The following is an 18,828-nucleotide window of genomic DNA, read 5'->3' on the forward strand; positions in this document are numbered from 1 at the left end:
GTTAGCTAGGGATGGTGGGAGTTGTAGTGCCAAAACAGCTGGTGGGCCGAGTTTGGGGATGCCTGGTGGAGGACAAGGACTATCAGTAACTACTAGTCATGACCTCTATATATTAGCTCCAGTATCAGAGGTGGTATGCCTCTGTAGACCAGTTGCTGAGAATTACAAGTGGGGAAGAGTGTTGTTGCACTGAGGTCCCCCTCATTAATTTCCCACAGGCTTCTGCTTGGCCACCAGTGATACCAGAGTACCTGAGCCTCCAGTCTGAGCCCACAAGGATGTTACATTATTGCATTAACATCTGGAGGGCACCAGGTTGCAGAAGGCTGTTCTGTGTAAACCTCTGGGTAGGAGAGCCTGAGGGCAATTGATTCTAGAAGCAATTATCTGGATGCCTTAGAAACAGAATTCTGAACTAGGTGAATTTTGCCAGGAAGCTGACACCAGACATCAGCAGCACAAGACCTGTAAGTTAAATTTCATTTAAAAGTAGATATTGTGAGGGAGTAAGTTGCCCCCCCCCCAACTTAGCAGATAGAGTAATCATGGATTCAGGACTTTTTTTAGCTGTGTGGGTTTTGGGGTTGTTGTGTTTTTTGCTTTTTGCTGGGTGGTCTTGGACAAATTATTGCCTGTCCATTTTGATTATCTTTAGTAAAAAAAAAAAAAGAAAATAGGAACAGTGGTCTACCCTACAGGGTTGTTGCTAAGACAAATAGAGTGTTAAAATTCTTTTACAGTTCTTAAAAAATGTGCAGTAGACTGCTGGTTTCTTTAGTGAAATTAGTCCTTTCTTGAGGCTGAGGAACATGCATAAGACTTTCTGAACAATTTTAACAAACTTTGGAATATTTGGACAATGTATGTTTGGAGGCAGTTAATACGTCTAATTTGGTCAGGAAATATTTTGTTCTTGTACATCAGCTTTTATAAAGGACTCTATGCATTATGCTGTGTTGTATAAAGGTAAAGGTAAAGGTACCCCTGCCCGTACGGGCCAGTCTTGACAGACTCTGGGGTTGTGCGCCCATCTCACTTAAGAGGCCAGGGCCCAGCGCTGTCCGGAGACACTTCCGGGTCACGTGGCCAGCGTGACATCGCTGCTCTGGCCAGAGCCAGGGCCAGAGCCAGAGCCGCACACGGAAACGCCGTTTACCTTCCCGCTGGTAAGCGGTCCCTATTTATCTACTTGCACCCGGAGGTGCTTTCGAACTGCTAGGTTGGCAGGCGCTGGGACCGAGCAGCGGGAGCGCACCCCGCCGCAGGGATTCGAACCGCCGACCTTTCGATCGGCAAGCCCTAGGCGCTGAGGCTTTAACCCACAGCGCCACCTGCGTCCCCATGCTGTGTTGTATAATGAAAGATAATTTGAAGTGCTTTTTAAAAACATACAAACATTCCCACAGGCAAGCTTTCATACTGTGGCTATTGCCGCAGAATAAATATTAGTTTTAAGTATACCTGTCTAAAGTGCAACTTTCACTTACATTAATAAAGCTACCCTTCACCATTCCTTTGAATACCTTGCAGAAGTCTTCAAAATAACTCCTAATTCTGCTCTCCTAGTTCATTTATTATTATTATTATTATTATTATTATTATTATTCCTCCCATTTTGCCCTTTCCACTGTCTATTGTACTACATGCACTAAGTAAGCTTGCTAGGATAAAATCTGGACAGCACAAATGCTCAGTTTAATTTTGCAGAGCTTGTGTTGGCTCCTATCTACCCGAAGGAATACTGGCTTCCTCATGTTAAATACATATGCAGCTGAAATGGTGTCAAGTGAGAGGTCCATCTGACAATCTCTGTCTCCCTGGAGTAAAACCAGCTGCTTTTAGTTTACTTTCTTGTCAAGTTATCGGAAGCAATGTGATCTTCTAGGTTTTTGCATCAGAACACAACTCTGCTGTTCTTCCCCCACACTTTTCTTTTTCTAAGACAATAAGAGGTTGTGTTCGTATCACACCAAATTAACTCTTTGACGTTAGGTAGTGTATATTTTTGTTTGTGTTTTTTAAAACACAAAAATACAGTATGTTTTCCTGAGGTGAAAGTTTCTTTGCTTTCCTTAAGAATAAAATTTAAATATGCACATTTTAGTAGTATAATTATTGAATACAAAACTGAAGCCTGAATGCATCTATCTGCAGATAAACAAATGTTTTATAAATATTAAATGCACACTGTTCAGAGAAATTCAGCATTATTCAATGCAAGCTGCTCATTCATTCCAATTTAATTTGTAATCTAATCACAGCACTAAAAAGAAATTACTCAAACCAAGCACATTTTGTAGACAACTTGATCTTGGATATATTTAAGTCTTTATCTTCCCCAATAGCTTATATGGATCTATTGTCTCTTTCCTGTATCCTTTCATTCCAGTTGATATGAAATATGTTCCACTTTTCTCTAAATCTATCATCTTGCTGCCTGCCTTCTCTAATCCTTATTATATTTGTAATTTGATCATCTGACTACAATATAATACAAAGGCACTGTGATACTTCTTTAAACAGCCATAGCTCCACCCAAAGAATGCTTGGAACTGTATTTTACTTGCTGCTGCTGTTAATTTATACCCTGCCTTTTTCCTGATGTGACTCAAGGCGGCTTACTGATAAAAACAAGAATCTTTAAAAACATAGAAAAACCAGTAATTAAATTACAATTAAATATTGATAGAATTAAAACTATATTTATATATAAAATTTGTTTAAAACATGCCAGTAAGTACAGGTGGAGACCATTTTAGGCTTGTCAAATTGTGACGTGCTATTGCCGCCATGTGGGTCCTTTTGGACCCAGAAGAAGGCAGAACGGTGTGGGGAGGGGTGGACCGGGATGGAGGATGCTTATATATGCATGGGGGCAAGGAACCCTTGTGTGAAATGGTCACTGCCTGTACAATAAAACCAGCACAGCAGCAGTGCTTTAATTCAAAGCAGTCAGTTCCTAAAAGCCTGTTGGAACAAGAAAATCTTCACCTGCCGGCGGAAGAACAACAAGGAGGGAGTCAGTCTAGCTTCTCTAGGGAGGCAGTTCAAAGTTCGGGAGCACCCACCAAGAAGGCTCTTGGTAGTTTGTTAAGGGTGCTGAGAGTTGTTAGAAGGCAACCCACCCCCAATTCCCCTGATAGAGCCACAGTTACCAGGGTGCTTTAACAAGCAATCTTCTCTTCCCAGGGAACCGATGTATATGCTGTGATTTATAGGAAGTAGACCTATTAAAACTAATGAATATGATTAAGGTAGTTCATTAATTTTGTGACTCTGTTCTTAGTTGAATGCCACCTGCCGTCTCCATGGAAATTTCCCACATGTATTTAGCTCTTCAGAGAATAGCTCCTCCAAACTGGCCTGCGGAAATTCCAGCGTGCCTCAGTATGTGGAAATAGGTACCCGGTATGTCCATATTTAAATCACCAGAAACAAAATAGCTGGGTGAGGAGCAAATGCTCAGGTGAGGAGCAAATGGATGTAGAGGCAAAGTGACAGACACTGCCCACAAAATGCCACAACAGATAAGACAGAGACTCTCCCCTCCAGCAATGACTGCAGATATAGAAGACATTTTTTTTATTGACGGATTCTCTGTGATAAAACAGAAACCCATATTATTATTATGTTTAAATGCGCACTGGCATTTTGTTGAGAATTATGTCATGTGGACAGTGCAAAAAAACTTCTGTGCCAAAGTAACACTGATTCTGCAATAAATCTCTGTCTGGAAGCATCCCAAGTAGTTTTATGCAAGTAGAGCCTGTTCCATCACCTGGTGACTGCACGATGCACCTGATGCCATCTCCCCTTGATTAGACCTCTGGCCTTTTTGCAGCCTGCCAGATAATCCTCCACCAGTTCTCCCACTGGACCCTGCTCTGGCTTAGCTCATGAGGAGAGGGAGAGTGAAGGTAAATATTCTGGATCCTTTGAAGCAATGTACAGGCTTGTCCAATGCCCAAGGTGAAATGTCTGGGGGAGCTGGGCTGCTTAACATGGTTCTTCAAGTGTACTGGGGTTTCCTGCCCGTCCAAAGCCTCTTTTTTTTGATGAAGTTCTCCAAGCGTCTGGGTCTGAGGGAAGCACTGTAGCTTAGCAGTGGCTTTGTTACAGAAGGTCCCAGATCCCGGTTCTGTACTATCCTATCTATGGTGGGATGAGAACTTTACAGAGGCTGATTCTCATGTAGCTTAAATGTGTCATTACCATTTGTGATATTACCTGTATGTGCCTTCAAGGCACACACATGAAGGAAATGGCTTGGTGACCTTGAAGCTAGTCCACATCATCAGTCCTAAATGTATCCAGTCTTAGCAATTCACACTTGGTGAGGTGTGTTTAGTTTTCACTAAAAAAAGTTCACCATCTGAAACCATTACATCTTTTCTAGTTAATTTTTTGAGATTTTTTTTTTTTTTTGGTATTTTCTTATTCTCTCAGCACAACTCCTGCCTGAACATTTTGGTGCATTGCATATGCATTTCAAAGCCACCATCAAACACATATACTGTATCCATGTGCTTTTTTGATTGTCCACCAGTTGCCCAGAATGTTTTGTTGCTAGCTGCACAAGCTTTTGCAGGTGACATGACTTCATGTATGATTCTTGGCTCAAAAAAGCCCCAGTGCCTGAGACAGCAGAAGCAGCAAGAGTTCAGCAGTAATTACCCACTTCTAAAAATAGTCATGTTTTATCAGACCTCATGCAATGCAGAGCAACAGGGAAAGCGCTTGGAGCTCTTTGCTGCAAATGTCCTGATGGTGCTTTAATGCCCTATGGTCTGAAGAGATGTCAGCACCAGCTGAGGGTACTCAGCACCCTATTAACAAGATTGCTAGAAGTCTTTGGGAGACTGAGGAGTGAGGTCCACATGGTCGTTTTTTCTTAAAGTGGTGACATCAGTGGTGTGGTAGTAAACGCTGGCACTCTGTGACAACCATAGCCACGCCCCTTCATGAATTTTGTTTGGCCAGTGCATACTATGGCTTGAACACCAAGCTAGAGGTTGGGGTTTTTTTGCACATTTTGAGCATTTTCTGCTCAAATCCTGCTTTGCTTAACATCTAGCCTGATTAAGAATACTGGTGAACTCAAAAGCTTGTTCACTGTTTTGTGTCATTTTGCTTGGGACTTTGGAAATCCTTCTCCACACCCTCCCTTTTATCCATGCATGCCATGCCAATCTACCTCTTTTTGTGCCTAGTTTCCTTGATGGGTTTCTCTCATAATAAAGCTTATTTATTTGGCATGCAGAAGATTAGCAAATAGCACCCCAGGAGCTGGCCTTGTTGCCCTGTTGTTAAATAATTGACAGAACCTCATCCCTACCTGCCTCTGCACCACTGAGTGGCATTGTCTCAATTTAGACATCACACTAAACCATGGACTGCAATAATCATAACTTAGAACCCAGACTGTAGTTTCAGCTTCCAAATGTACAACACAAACCACAGTTTAGAAATTCTTGCCTGCTTTTGTTTTCCAAACAATGTGTGCTCCTTCTCACAGACTATTCCACAGAGCTCCAAACCATAGTAAGTTGGTTCAAATGGAGCATTAAGCCAAGCTGTGATTTAGCCCAAAAGCACTGGCTCCTGGGGCAGAGAATGACATCTCATTGCTTCTCTTCAGCCCTGTTTCTGCTGCTAGTGGAGCAAGACAAACCATAAACCCAAGTTCAGATGACAGGCTAAACCAAATCATGACTTAGCACAGCAGCAGCGGGAGGATTGGGGGAGGAGCACGGTGACCATGATCTGTTGAGGAACCTATGGTACTTGTTTGTGCATTCTCCTGAAGACATAGTTTGGTTTAGCATTAGGTGTGAACTGGCTCTATGTCTTTCCTTCTGCACATTCAAGAGAGAGAAAACTTGGCCACAAGTTTTTAAATAGTTTTCTTTGGCAGATTAATAAACTAAAGCATTAAATGATTGATAGATTTGGTGAGGAGGTTAATCTGTAGGGTTGATAATTGAAGAGCACCTTTGTTCTGCTTTTGAATCAGTTCTGACTCTGATTTGCTACTGAAATAGAAAGTGAAAAAAGTCAAAGCCAAGATGGCATTTTGCTTCCATCAATGAGTGCTGTCTCTTGATTTATTGCAAGTTTACCTCTTGCTTCTCTCAGTGGAATGTTGTGAAGGTTTGTGCAACCTGAGTATCTGGAAATGGCAGTGGCAGAGGAAAAAACCAGCTTGTGTTTATTAATGTTCTTTTTAAGGAAGAAGAGTGAGCTGTAAGATTCCAGGGTGTTATGTTTATGTAGCCTTCAGGAAACTCTACATCTAAATACTCTAAATCTTGTGGCACCATTTGGCACTTAAAGGTTGCCAAACTTCTTGTGAGATGAGCTTGTTTACTAATGCATCACAATATGCAACTGGTGAAGTAGTCTGTAGCTAACAAAAGTTTCTGTAGCAGTAAAGCTGGTAGTCTTTCAGGCAGGAGTGGGGAGCCTTTGACACCCCCCCCAATAGTGTTGGACTCCAACTGCCACAATCCCTAGTCAGCATAACCAGTAACAGGGGATGTTGTGAATTCTAGTTAAGCAACATTCAGAGGGGCTCAGTTTCACCAGCCCTTGCTTTATGATCTTGTTCACACTACAGTGGTACCTCGGGTTAAGAACTTAATTCGTTCTGGAGGTCCATTCTTAACCTGAAACTGTTCTTAACCTGAGGTACCACTAGCTAATGGGGCCTCCTGCTGCCTGCTGTTCTCATCCTGAAGCAAAGTTCTTAACCCGAGGTACTATTTCTGGGTTAGCGGAGCCTGTAACCTGAAGCGTCTTTAACCTGTAACCTGTAACCTGAAGCGTCTTTAACCTGTAACCTGTAACCTGAAGCGTCTGTAACCCAAGGTACCACTGTGTAGCTAAACAATGACTTGTCTATAACCAGGTTATGCATTTACCTTTGAGCCATCTCTTCCAACAGCTCTAACTGAAGGGTTGGTTGCTTTACCAAAAAATCCCTAAGGGCAAATTGGGTATATTCATGTCCTCCACAAGCTATGTCTGAACCCAAGCCCTTTATGTTTCATTGAGGACAAAAGGAGGCAACTGTCTCAGCTGAATGACTTTGTAGGCTTGGAATACCTTGGTTGATCTTTTTTTTGGTTCAATAGGCTAACATATCTAGTCTTCTGGAGGATTTGTTTGTGTGCCCCACATCATTTTTACAGGATCAGTTTTTTTGTAAGGAGGAAGTTTTGGAGATTTGTGCTATGTTTATCTCATTTGATTTACAAATATACAAGCTGATGGGAAGGGAGGAGCAGGCATGCACCCGGGCCAGCAAAATTTTCCAAAAGCTCAGCCCTCTAGGTCTCTCTTCCTGGCCTTTGGGATTCTTACCAGGTCACTCTCGTCCCCAGCCACCCCTCCTTTCTCTGGGTCACACTCTCACTCGCCCTGCTTTGCATCCTTCTTGTGTGCCTTTGCCAGGCAGGATGGGTCTTTGAACTCTGGAACTGCCTCTTGCTTCCCTGGAGAGAGATGGGTTTGTGAGTGTTTATAGGCTACTGTAGGAAGCCAAGCCTCCCATACAAAGCTAAAATTTGCATGTGTTACTCTGTTCACTTCTGTCTCTGGCCCTGCACACTATAAGCATGTGGCCCCCAGAAGATTTCCCAGAAGTGAATGGAGCCTTGGCTTGATAAAGGTTCCCGACTTTTCCAGAAAGTGAAAAAAAGTTGCCTTTTCAAAAAGTGAAAAGCCGAAAAGCCCAGCTAGACTCAAGCAGCCACATCAAATTCCAGTTGCTTCAGAGTTTCCTTTTATTTCGTTTACAGTAATGCTAGGAAATTCTGTGCCCTTTAGAAATAAAAGTTCTTGGCTTTGTTTGTTTGTGGCATGCAGGTTAACTTCTTGGCTGGTTTTGTGTTGGTTTTAGACTCTGAAAGCACAACTGTTGTTCTCAGCTGGGCACTTTCGCAGGGTGCTCTTTCAAATTGGAATGGTATGTGCATTCCTGGTGTTCTCTGGAATGTCGAAACGACATGCAGTTAGGACCTCCAGATTGGCTTAGTTCCCTGTGGATAAATTAATTTGACTTGGCAGCAGCCCATCTCTCCCTTGTTATCGCTCCACTGAAAAGCGGCTCTCTTCTTCTGAGTTTTATCAACAGCAGTTCAGGCAATTTGAATGGACAGATCCTGTGGGCTGGCACCAAGGATGCCCTGTACAACTTAGTGGTATGCCAGAAACAATGAGTGTCATTCCTGGTGGTTGTTGTTTTTTAAAAATACACCTTTTGGTACCGCTCATATTGAAAACTAACCCTCTTCACTGAAACCTTGGAAATTGTAGTTCTGTGAGGGTGCTGAGGGGGCTTACCGTCAGTTGGGTAATGAACCCATATATTTGTTTCCAAAGTGTGGGTTTTCTTTTGCTGCAGGATGTGAGATGGTTGGGGTCAGGAAGACATTCTCCTTTGAGTAACACACAAAGGATCTGTACTAGCTGTCTATAGGCTACAAAGTCAAATTCTTCCTCTTAATACACAGTCTGGGACCAGCTTACCTTGCACCATGTATCCCTAGCCAATCTTTGTCTTCAGCCAGAGAGGCACTATTGAGGGTGCCTTGCTCCTGCAAGAAACAGGATGTTTAGTGCATCTGTGCCTTGGTTGGGGAAGATGTTGCCTAATTAATACAATATCAAGCCAGCAATTTGTTTCAAATGCCTGCTTCTGATGTGTCTTGCTCAGTCTGTCAGTTATTTGTGAATCGCTGCCCAGAGGTTAAATGACTTTTGTGTTGTTTTTATGGATGTGTGATGATTAGCGCCAAGATACTTTGTTTGTTTGTGGTATTTAGGTAAAGCAAGCAGAACAAAGGATAACTTGTAGCTGGGACAGGTTGAGCTAGCCCTAGGCAGAGTAGGCCCAGCAGAGACCTGGCTGCACTTGATCCTGAACCCTGCCCCGCTGATCTGAAATGAGGGCAAAGCTGGGGCGAATTTATTTGTTCTGGCTTCTCAGTCTGCAGCTCTCCTAAGCGTTCCTCAGGAAACAGGGCTGCTGATAGGCCTACCCAAAATAGCTTAATTGTGCTTCCTGGCTTTTCAGACCCTTTTGTTACTGCACACTTCTGTGACTTTTACCTGAGCTATGAGCACATCCTTTTAGGGAAGATGGGGTGCCAGCCTGCCGTCTTATATCCAGTCCAAGAGACAGTACTGGTTGCCAGCTTCTTATTCCCCCTTATCCTCAGTGTCACCCTCAGTAGGTAGGAGCATGGAGACTCCCCCTACTGCCGGGCTCCTTGCCTTTTGCCCTACCTGGCGCTGTGGCATGCGGGTGGCACTGTGGGTTAAACCACAGAGCCTATGACTTGCCGATCAGAAGGTCGGCGGTTCGAATCCCCGTGATGGGATGAGCTCCCGTTGCTTGGTCCCTGCGCCTGCCAACCTAGCAGTTTGAAAGCACGTCAAAGTGCAAGTAGATAAATAGGTACCGCTCCGGCAGGAAGGTAAATGGCATTTCCGTGCGCTGCTCTGGTTTGCCAGAAGCTGCTTAGTCATGCTGGCCACATGACCCGGAAGCTGTACACTGGCTCCCTCGGCCAATAAAGCGAGATGAGCACCACAACCCCAGAGTCATCCACAACTGGACCTAATGGTCAGCGGTCCCTTTACCTTTACCCACCATTATTCCCGAGTTCACTGTGTGACATAAATTTCTTTTTCCATTCTGTCTTGCTGTTGGTCTGACAGTGTTCAAGAATCATTCTGTATTGTGCCTGCTCTATAGCTGATTGGCACTCTAGAAGCGATCCTGTGGAGACTTAAAGCCCTCCCCTCCCCCACTCCACTGGAAGGACATTTTGCCAAATACACATTTTAAAAAGGCAGACAGCAAGTTGAACTAAGTTGTTGTGTTAGTTTTCCCTGTGCTCTAGAGAGTGATCTCATTTTAGCATGTTTATTACTCTTACGTTTAGTAAGCAAAGTTTTAAAAAAACCAACCTTTGAAATTGTCAAGCATTCCAAATATTTTATTTGTCATTGCCATCTATTTGTTGTTACTAATGAGCTTAGGATACAGAAAGCCCTGGAAAATAATTCAGAAATTTTTTGGCTCTGTACCGCTGGCTTGCTGCTTTATTAATTAGAGAAGAGTGTGAGCTAGAGTACTGACTACACAGTGTTTCTGTAAAACACAGAGCAGTTCCTGGCTTGAGGCAAGCTTATTCCAGAGAGCAGAATCATTTCTGGATTGTTTAATTAATTTTGAAAGTATCCACGGTGTGACTGGCCATCCACACAGATCCTTGTCAAAAGGTGTGGTTTTCGTTTCTGTTTTCTCTTTAAAAGTCTGTTTCAATTTTCTCCTCTATGTCTGTTCTTTGACAGTACAAGTTACATCCCCTTGCTTGCATGACCCTGTACATTCGTATTTCCTTTCTGCAAAAAACCCTAAAAAAACAACTATGAGGATTAGTTAAGGCAGCCTTGCAGTATAGCACCACCTTGATAGCCATAGGTGACAAGGAATTGTGTGCAGGCATGTTAGGAGGCTTCTGAAGGTTGGCTTAGAGAATATTGTCTGTTGGGCTTGCTCTGCACATACAGCAGAATGAGGGTGGTAGCCCTGTCAACAAATACCTCCTAGCAGAGAGAAAACTAGGACATCAGAGAGGTCATTCTAGCCAAGCCCTTTGCCTGTTGTGCTGGTTTTCTATTTGCAAGGAAGGAGCTGTAATGCCAAGGCAACATTCAGACTTGCAGTCTCAATTAGTCTAGTCCATTTCCCCATCCTGTTCTGCTGCATGTGTAGACCATGCCTCTGCCTTCATCCTTCATGTCACTGCAGTGTACGTAGCTGAATGAGCATCCTACCAGAAGCTTCAGACGTGAGAACCAACTTGTATTTCTCCCTCTTGCTTCCCCTTTCAGCCTCTATACTGCAGCATGCCAAGGAGCTTAGCTACCATATTTGGAGCTTGTCTGCCTATCTTCTGACCTCACATCTGCTCAGTGGAGGATTTGGGTGTTTTTACTTGTCCAAATATGGGAAAGCTGCCTGAAGAGTCCAGCATCTGGCCTGAATCGGAAGTAACACAGTGTTTGTAGTGCTGCTTTTCTTAACAGTAGTTTCATTAGCTTAAAGCCAGCCTCTTTTTAAGCTTATTTTCTAGTGACAGGAGTTATCTGGAGATGGACAGATGTGCTGCCTGAATCCTACAGTTTCATTATACCAACATAGGAATCTGTCTTTATACTGAGTAAGACCACTGGTCCATCTAGCCCAGTATTGTTTACACTGACGGGCAGCAGCTCTCCTGTCCCTACCTGGAGATTCCAGAGACTGAATCTGGGATCTTTTGCATGCAGAGTAGATGTTCAACTACTGAGCTTTTGGCCCTTTCTGTAAAGGAGTGTGTCCTCCATTGTCTCTCAAGACAGATGGATGCCAACAACCCAGGATATTATCCAGTCACGAGTGAATAAATAATGTAGGTTACATTTGGGTGAGAAATGGTAGTAACCATGGTTAGATGCTCCTGTAGGCCAGGAGTAGTTCACTTTGTTTATTAGTAGAAACCTGCCTGTGCATTATGATTGGCCTTGGAGAACCTCTTTGTAGTCCCACCCATAACAGCAATTTGGTTGCTGGTCACCAGCTTAGCTTGGTATGCCAAATATGCCCTTTCCTGGACAGGGATAGCTTGGCCACTGGGATTCATGCACTGATAACTTCACAATTGGACTGCTGTAATGCCTTCTTTGGGGGGGCTTCCCTTGAGTCTGGTCCATAAGGTGTAGCTGGTGAGAACCTTGTGGCCATGATGTTGATTGTAGCACCCAGTCATGTACATTATTGCACCTGTGCTGAGGGAACTTCACTGCCTGACAATCAGTTACAGGGACATGTTCAATATATTGTTACTAATATATAAAGCCCAGAACGACTTGAGACCTGAAAGACTGCCTTTCCTTCTGTATAGACTTGCAAAATCACTTAGATTGCCTGGAGAGATTTTACTTATGGTAAACACTACAGAGTATTACAGGGCAGTAAACCAAAAATGGGCATTTCCTACCATTGCCCCTGCATTGTGAGGCACTTCCTTCCGTTGCACATGAAACATCATCCATCAGTTGCTTCAGAATGTCTTGTAAAGATATACCTCTCTTCCCCCTTCCCCCCCCCGGCTTACCTTGATCCATGAGATTTGATCCTGTTATTACTAAATTTCTATTCCCACCTGATTCCTATATATATATATATTGTTCCAGATTAAAAAGCAACAGCAGGACGTGTGTGGCTTTTTGGAAGTCAACAAGATAGAGTATGAGGAGAAGGACATTGCGGCCAATGAAGAGAACCGCAAATGGATGCGGGAGAACATCCCCGAAAACTGCCGGCCGACCAGTGGGAATCCTTTGCCTCCACGAATCTTCAGTGATGGCCGGTACCTTGGGGTGAGAACCAGGCCTCTCTTACCTGCCTTTTGGAAGGATACAGTGGGAAATTCTCCTGTGCAAGCCTTGAAATTAGGGCTGAGAAGAAATCCTCCATCCTAGTCCAAAAGTGAACATCCAATTTTCAGGAGCCAAATTTCGGTTTGGGGTGGGGGGATATTGTGACAGGGGGCAGCAGTTTCTTTTTCTTGTCCTCCTTTTTTGTACTTTGTATTAAAAGTTTGGCGAAGGGCTGTAGCTCTGTCGTAGAGCATCTGCTTTGCACACAGAAAGCCCCAGGTTCACTCCCTGGCGTCTCTAGTAGTCGGTGTAAACAATGCTGAGCTACATAGACCAATGATCTGACTCAGCATAAAACAGCTTCATATATAAGGGAAAGGTAAAGGGGCCCCTGACCATTAGGTCCAGTCGTGACCGACTCTGGGGTTGTGGCGCTCATCTTGCTTTATTGGCCGAGGGAGCTGGCATACAGCTTCCGGGTCATGTGGACAGCATGACTAAGCTGCTTCTGGCAAACCAGAGCAGTGCACGGAAACGCTGTTTACCTTCCCGCCAGAGCGGTACCTATTTATCTACTTGCACTTTGACGTGCTTTCGAACTGCTAAGTTGGCAGGAGCAGGGACTGAGCAACAGGAGCTCACCCCATCACGGGGATTTGAACCGCCAACCTTCTGATCAGCATGTCCTAGGCTCTGTGGTTTAACCCACAGCGCCACCCACGTCCCATAGCTTCATATATAAATGGTTACAAATATAACACTTACAAACAGGTTTAAAAGCCTGCCAATCTCCCTAGACCGGCAAAGGTTTTTTGATTAAATTTAAAATCATGTCTTCTTCTTTGGCAATCATTTGTAGCCAAGTAAGATTCTTCCATGTCTTCCATGAACACGGTCTTAACAGTGAGTCCCTAAGTGACTGTGGAGGCCAATTCTGGATCCACACGTCCTTCCACAGTGGGGCCATAGGTTTCCGGGCAGGAGTTGATCACGGTGAGGATTTGCCAAGCGTGCCTTCCTCTTAACACATTTCTCCCTTTTGTCCTGAGTTTGAGCGTCTTCAAACACCTTTGTTAAAGGCTGTTCTCCATTTGGAGCGCTGGCAGTCCAGTGTTTTCTCAATTGTTGGTGTTTATAGCACATTTTTTAGTGGGACGCGGGTGGCGCTGTGGGTTAAACCACAGAGCCTATGACTTGCCAATGAGAAGGTCAGCAGTTCAAATCCCCGCGACGGGGTGAGCTCCCATTGCTTGGTCCCTGCTTCTGTCAACCTAGCAGTTCGAAAGCACATCAAAGTGCAACTAGATAAATAGGTACCGCACTGGCGGGAAGGTAAACGGCATTTTCGTGTGTTGCTCTGGTTCGCCAGAAGCAGCTTAGTCATGCTGGCCACCTGACCCGGAAGCTGTATGCCGGCTCCCTCGGCCAATAAAGCGAGATGAGCGCTACAACCCCAGAGTCGGCCACGACTGGACCTAATGGTCAGGGGTCCCTTTACCTTTTTTTTTAATAGCACATTTTTAAAGATTTGCCTTGAGAAAGTCTTTAAACCTCTTGTGTTATCCACCGGTATTTCGCTTTCCATTCTTAAGTTGGGATAGAGTAGTTGCTTTGGAAGATGATAATCAGGCATCTGAACAACATGACCAGTCCAACGAAATTGATATTGAAGAATCATTGATTTGACACTGGTGATCTTTGCTTCATCCAGTACACTGGCATTAGTTTGCCTGTCTTCCCAAATGATATGTAAAAATTTTCAGAGACACTATTGATGGAATCTTTTGAGGAGTTGGAACCTTTTGAGGAGTTAAAACCATGTAATAAGTTGCCCAGTGTGGAATAATAAGTTGCCCAGTTGCTCATATTCCAACCCCTTTCTCCTGTTTTATTGTGGCTGATCTGGAGCTTTCTGTGTTATTCCCTTGATACTCATAAGACGAGACTCTGCTTTAGGTGCCTGGCCTTTATGACTTGAAGACATGCAAAATGTTTTGCCCTTAATGGCAGCTCCTTGGCTAACTTCACTTTGGTTCTCCCATGTGACCTGCCCGAGATCTGTGACCTTTGGTGGGAGAGGCTTTGCATTAAAGAGCTAGGCTGATTACATCACGGGGAATTGAAAAACCTCTTGCTGGCTCCGTTAAACACTAGTATTTTCTCAACTGCAGTTGCAAAATTACTGGTTTCCTCTGTCACACTTGGCAGTATAGAGTCAACCTGACTGAATCCAGCAATGTGTTCTGTGTCACTGATGATGGTTAATTAATAATAATAATAATTGAAAGGAAATGGTGTATCTGGGTGGTCTATTTTTCATTATCCTTTCCCTTTCAGGGGTCGGAGCACCAGCTGTCACTTAAAAACAGCAACTCTGCCTTACCAAAATACATTATACTGTATTTGCTTAAGCAGTGTACACGCTTGAACTTTCCCTGGCGCAAATTGGATCCAGTCCCACTAAAATGTGGAAATGTGTAGCTTCCCTTTTTGCCTTTAGCTTCCTGTTTGAGTTAACTTAGATTTCCATCATTCAAGACACAGAAAACTTTGGGATTTACCGGTGTCATCCTGTGCAATGCCTGCTCAGAAATAATTTCCATTCACTCCAGGCAAATCTGTACAGGATTGCAGCATCAATCTCCTCCCATGTTCTTATTCAAATTTTTCATTTTTAAATAGGATGCTGATTATTAAAGAGTACTGCTTCAAAAGATAAGATAGTGATTTGATGGTTTGGGTTGTTGTTTTTTTAATGATTTATACACCACCTAATTTTTTTAAAAAATACAAATTCTCTAACTGGTTTGCAGTTTTAAAAACTGGCAGTTTTAAAAACAATTATTGGGTAGATTTCAGAAGATGTTGAAAACAGTACAGTGAAGAAGGCTACCCAGAGAATAGGGGAGCGTGCTACACTAAAAGACTGATTCATTACAAGTACAGACAAGTTACAGAAAGATGCATGGCCTCTCATTTCTGTAGTACAACTTGATAGCAAGAAATGAGATGCTCACTGTTGGCATCTTCCAGGGTGTCAGTTGGGCAGTGGGGGGGAACATCTGTGTCTTCTGCAAGTATCAGATGTTGTGCCTCTTGGCCTAGCGGGCAATTATCCAGTCCTTTTAGAACCTGGAGGAGGAAGAAACAGAGTAGGAGTTTAAAGATGCATGTATTGCTGTTGCCATGGATACTGAGACCTACTGTCTTGGCCCCATGTTCAAGCTATACATTGTTAATGTTAGAAATTTTGGAGCTTAATGCTGTATTTGGGAGCTAGACGATTGCCAGGCATTCTAATTCCCAGCCCGCACTAGATACGACAACTTTTCAAGGAAACTCTTCTCATGAAGGGTGGGTAAGAAATAGAATATAATTACTATTTTACACACACACACACTTTAAAAACTGTCCTGCTTTTTTATACGCTCAGTTTATAAAAATGCAACTTAGCAATTAAAAAGGGGGGGGGGATCCTAAAAATCAGTAAGATATCATCTTCACTTTATTTGTATGATGTCTTTCCACAAAAAAATTATGCTTACAATAGCGGTGTGTAGCGTTTATCAATGAAAACAGCAATACATCATAAAATCAACAATTGTGAGAACGATTTCATAACAACACCAATAATAAAAGAGTAGTGTATATGTTACAATAAAAAACTGTTCAATCACATCCCAAAAAACCACACCCCAAGTTTTTTTAAAAAATCTTGGCTAGGTTATATTTGCATAGGCAGTACAGTGGTACCTTGGGTTAAGTACTTAATTCGTTCCGGAGGTCCGTTCTTAACCTGAAACTGTTCTTAACCTGAAGCACCACTTTAGCTAATGGAGCCTCCTGCTGCTGCTGTTGCCGCACCACCGGAGCATGATTTCTGTTCTCATCCTGAAGCAAAGTTCTTAACCTTAGGTACTGTTTATGGGTTAGCGGAGACTGTAACCTGAAGTGTATGTAACCTGAAGCGTATGTAACCTGAGGTACCACTGTATACAAATATAACTTTCTCCTGAGGCTAATTGAAACTAGCAATCCTGTGATGTCAAAATACATCAATAAATCCAACTCATTGTCACTCCAAACGGGGGTACCAACTTGAATAAAATATGGGAGGTGGTCTCTTGGTAAGCCCTCCCCGTATAATCAATCACATGACGCAGTGCATGGGTGCCATTTAATTGGCAATGCCCATCAACTTGGGGGGGGGCAGCCCACTCAAATATTTTATTTGGGGCGGGGGTTGAAGATCCCTTGGCCCCTGGGAGTTGGCTCCTATGATTCCAAAGCCTTTCCAGACATGTGAGTTTTGTACCAATTTCTGAATGCCAGACGTATATAACTAAGTTGCCTAAGGGGAGAGCATTCAACCACTATGGGGCCATCACCCCAAAGGCCCTCATTTGAGCAATGAGTGGCATTGCTTCCTGTATTGGGGGAACATGGAATTAAGTCTATGAAAATGATGTTAATAGGCAGGCAGGTTCCAACAAACTTCCTGGAGGCATCTGGCTGTGATGAGAACAGAAAGCTGAACTAGTTAGGCCTTTGGTCTGTTCTTACAAGATCTCAGGGTGTGGTCCAAAAAGTTAGTTGATATAACTTGCTGAAGCTGAGTGGGTTGGGATCTAGTCAGTGTCCAAATTGGGAGACTGACTTGAGAGTCCATATATGTTGCCTTGAGTTCCAAGGAAGAAATTTAGAGGGGAAATATTAAAAGCACCAAAATGTTCTAAGCCCTGCACATATATTAAAAGATAAGACAGCCTCTTGAGGGCATGATAAAAAAGGAAGAAAGAAAAAGGAATGAGGTGGGGAAAGGAAAGCTAGCAGCTTCTCCTTTATTGACCAGTAAGAACCAGTTGGTCTCTTGTTTAACATGATGCTTTTTCCAGGAGTCATGGAGTGCAGCTCCCAGCAGCCTTTGGGCCCTTGGCTGATGGCACAGGCCAGAGTATGCCTCATTTTTGTTTTGTGGTCGTAGGGCAACTGGCAGTGAGAGTAGAGTGTTCTTTCTTGAAGGAAGGGGGGAAGCAACTCAATCAACCCCACCTGCAAATGCAGCTAATGAAGAACAAGATACTGTGTCCTTCATAACTTGGGGCCTAGTTATCTTAGAGAACACTTCTCCCTGCATGAGCTCCCACCTACCATATCTCAAAGACTAGCCCAGGGTTCACCAGCCTTTTTAGATTTTGGGGTGAGCGCCTTCTGGTTACTCCCCAGATCTGCCCCTCCCTGAGAGAGTTGGGGGGAGAGAACAAACATTTTGCTTTACCAAAGTGTAAACATTGGAACCAGTAGAATTAATCTGAGTCTTGAAAAGGATGTAGAGTTGAAAGGAAGGAGTGTCACATTTCCAACTTCTTAACTTTTCAGTGGAGAGGAAGATAACTGTCTTCACAACCAAGGGGGCATTGAGTGAGAATGGTTTTTGCAAGTGTGAGGGGAAGACTTCAATGGGCTCTACTGTGCCCAAGGGTGCCATGTTGGTGACCCTTGGATGAGCCATTCTAACTGGATTGTTATTGCTGGAATGTTGATTCTCTTTCTGCTTTTTTTTAATCTGAAAGAACTATGACGATTTCTTCGAAGCTAGAGAGAATAATGCGGTATACGCCTTTTTAGGCTTGACTGCCCCACCTGGTTCCAAGGTACGTATAATTTCATCTTGATGCCTGCTTATTTTTCCCCAGGTATTTGCATAAATATTTTCACTTCTTTAGTAAAACATCGTAACAGTTCTAAAGGAAGATTTCTACTTGTTTTCAGAAACTCAAGCTACGTGCTTTTGCAGAAAGCATCTATGGAGGATCACTATCCAGATAATGACTGCAGCATTGGGGGCACCTAACCCTCTGCACCATTGTCCCACTGAAAATCATCCCACCTCCAACACACACATACACACACACAGAGAGAGAGAGAGAGGTGCTGATAATTGCCCCAATGGTGCTGTGTATTGCTGGTATACCCTTGATAGGGCAGTATTGCAGGGAGGAAAGGGTTAAACTTCCCCTCCCCCAACCTTAGCCTTGATCCAGGTTGGCTGCTTTTTCTGGCAGAAAGTAAGGTAAAGGTAAAGGTACCCCTGCCCGTACGGGCCAGTCTTGACAGACTCTGGGGTTGTGCGCCCATCTCACTTAAGAGGCCAGGGGCCAGCGCTGTCCGGAGACACTTCCGGGTCACGTGGCCAGCGTGACATCGCTGCTCTGGCCAGAGCCAGAGCCAGAGCCGCACACGGAAACGCCGTTTACCTTCCCACTGGTAAGCGGTCCCTATTTATCTACTTGCACCCGGAGGTGCTTTCGAACTGCTAGGTTGGCAGGCGCTGGGACTGAGCAGCGGGAGCGCACCCCGCCGCAGGGATTCGAACCGCCGACCTTTCGATCG

The 18,828-nt window shown here is 43.8% G+C and overlaps 1 protein-coding gene across 1 annotated transcript in view; it reads left to right on the top strand.

The window, feature by feature from the left end:
- The window catches only part of SH3BGRL (SH3 domain binding glutamate rich protein like), a 38,256-nt gene that overhangs the window by 13,844 nt on the left and 5,584 nt on the right, over positions 1-18,828 (top strand). Inside the window, exons 2-3 of the mRNA XM_079961804.1 lie at positions 12,250-12,435; positions 18,009-18,089. Of these exons, the coding sequence (XP_079817930.1) occupies positions 12,250-12,435; positions 18,009-18,089 (267 nt within the window). The remainder of the gene's footprint in view (positions 1-12,249; positions 12,436-18,008; positions 18,090-18,828) is intronic.

This window comes from Podarcis cretensis (assembly GCF_951804945.1).
Source record: "Podarcis cretensis genome assembly, chromosome: Z".
NCBI lineage: Eukaryota > Metazoa > Chordata > Lepidosauria > Squamata > Lacertidae > Podarcis > Podarcis cretensis.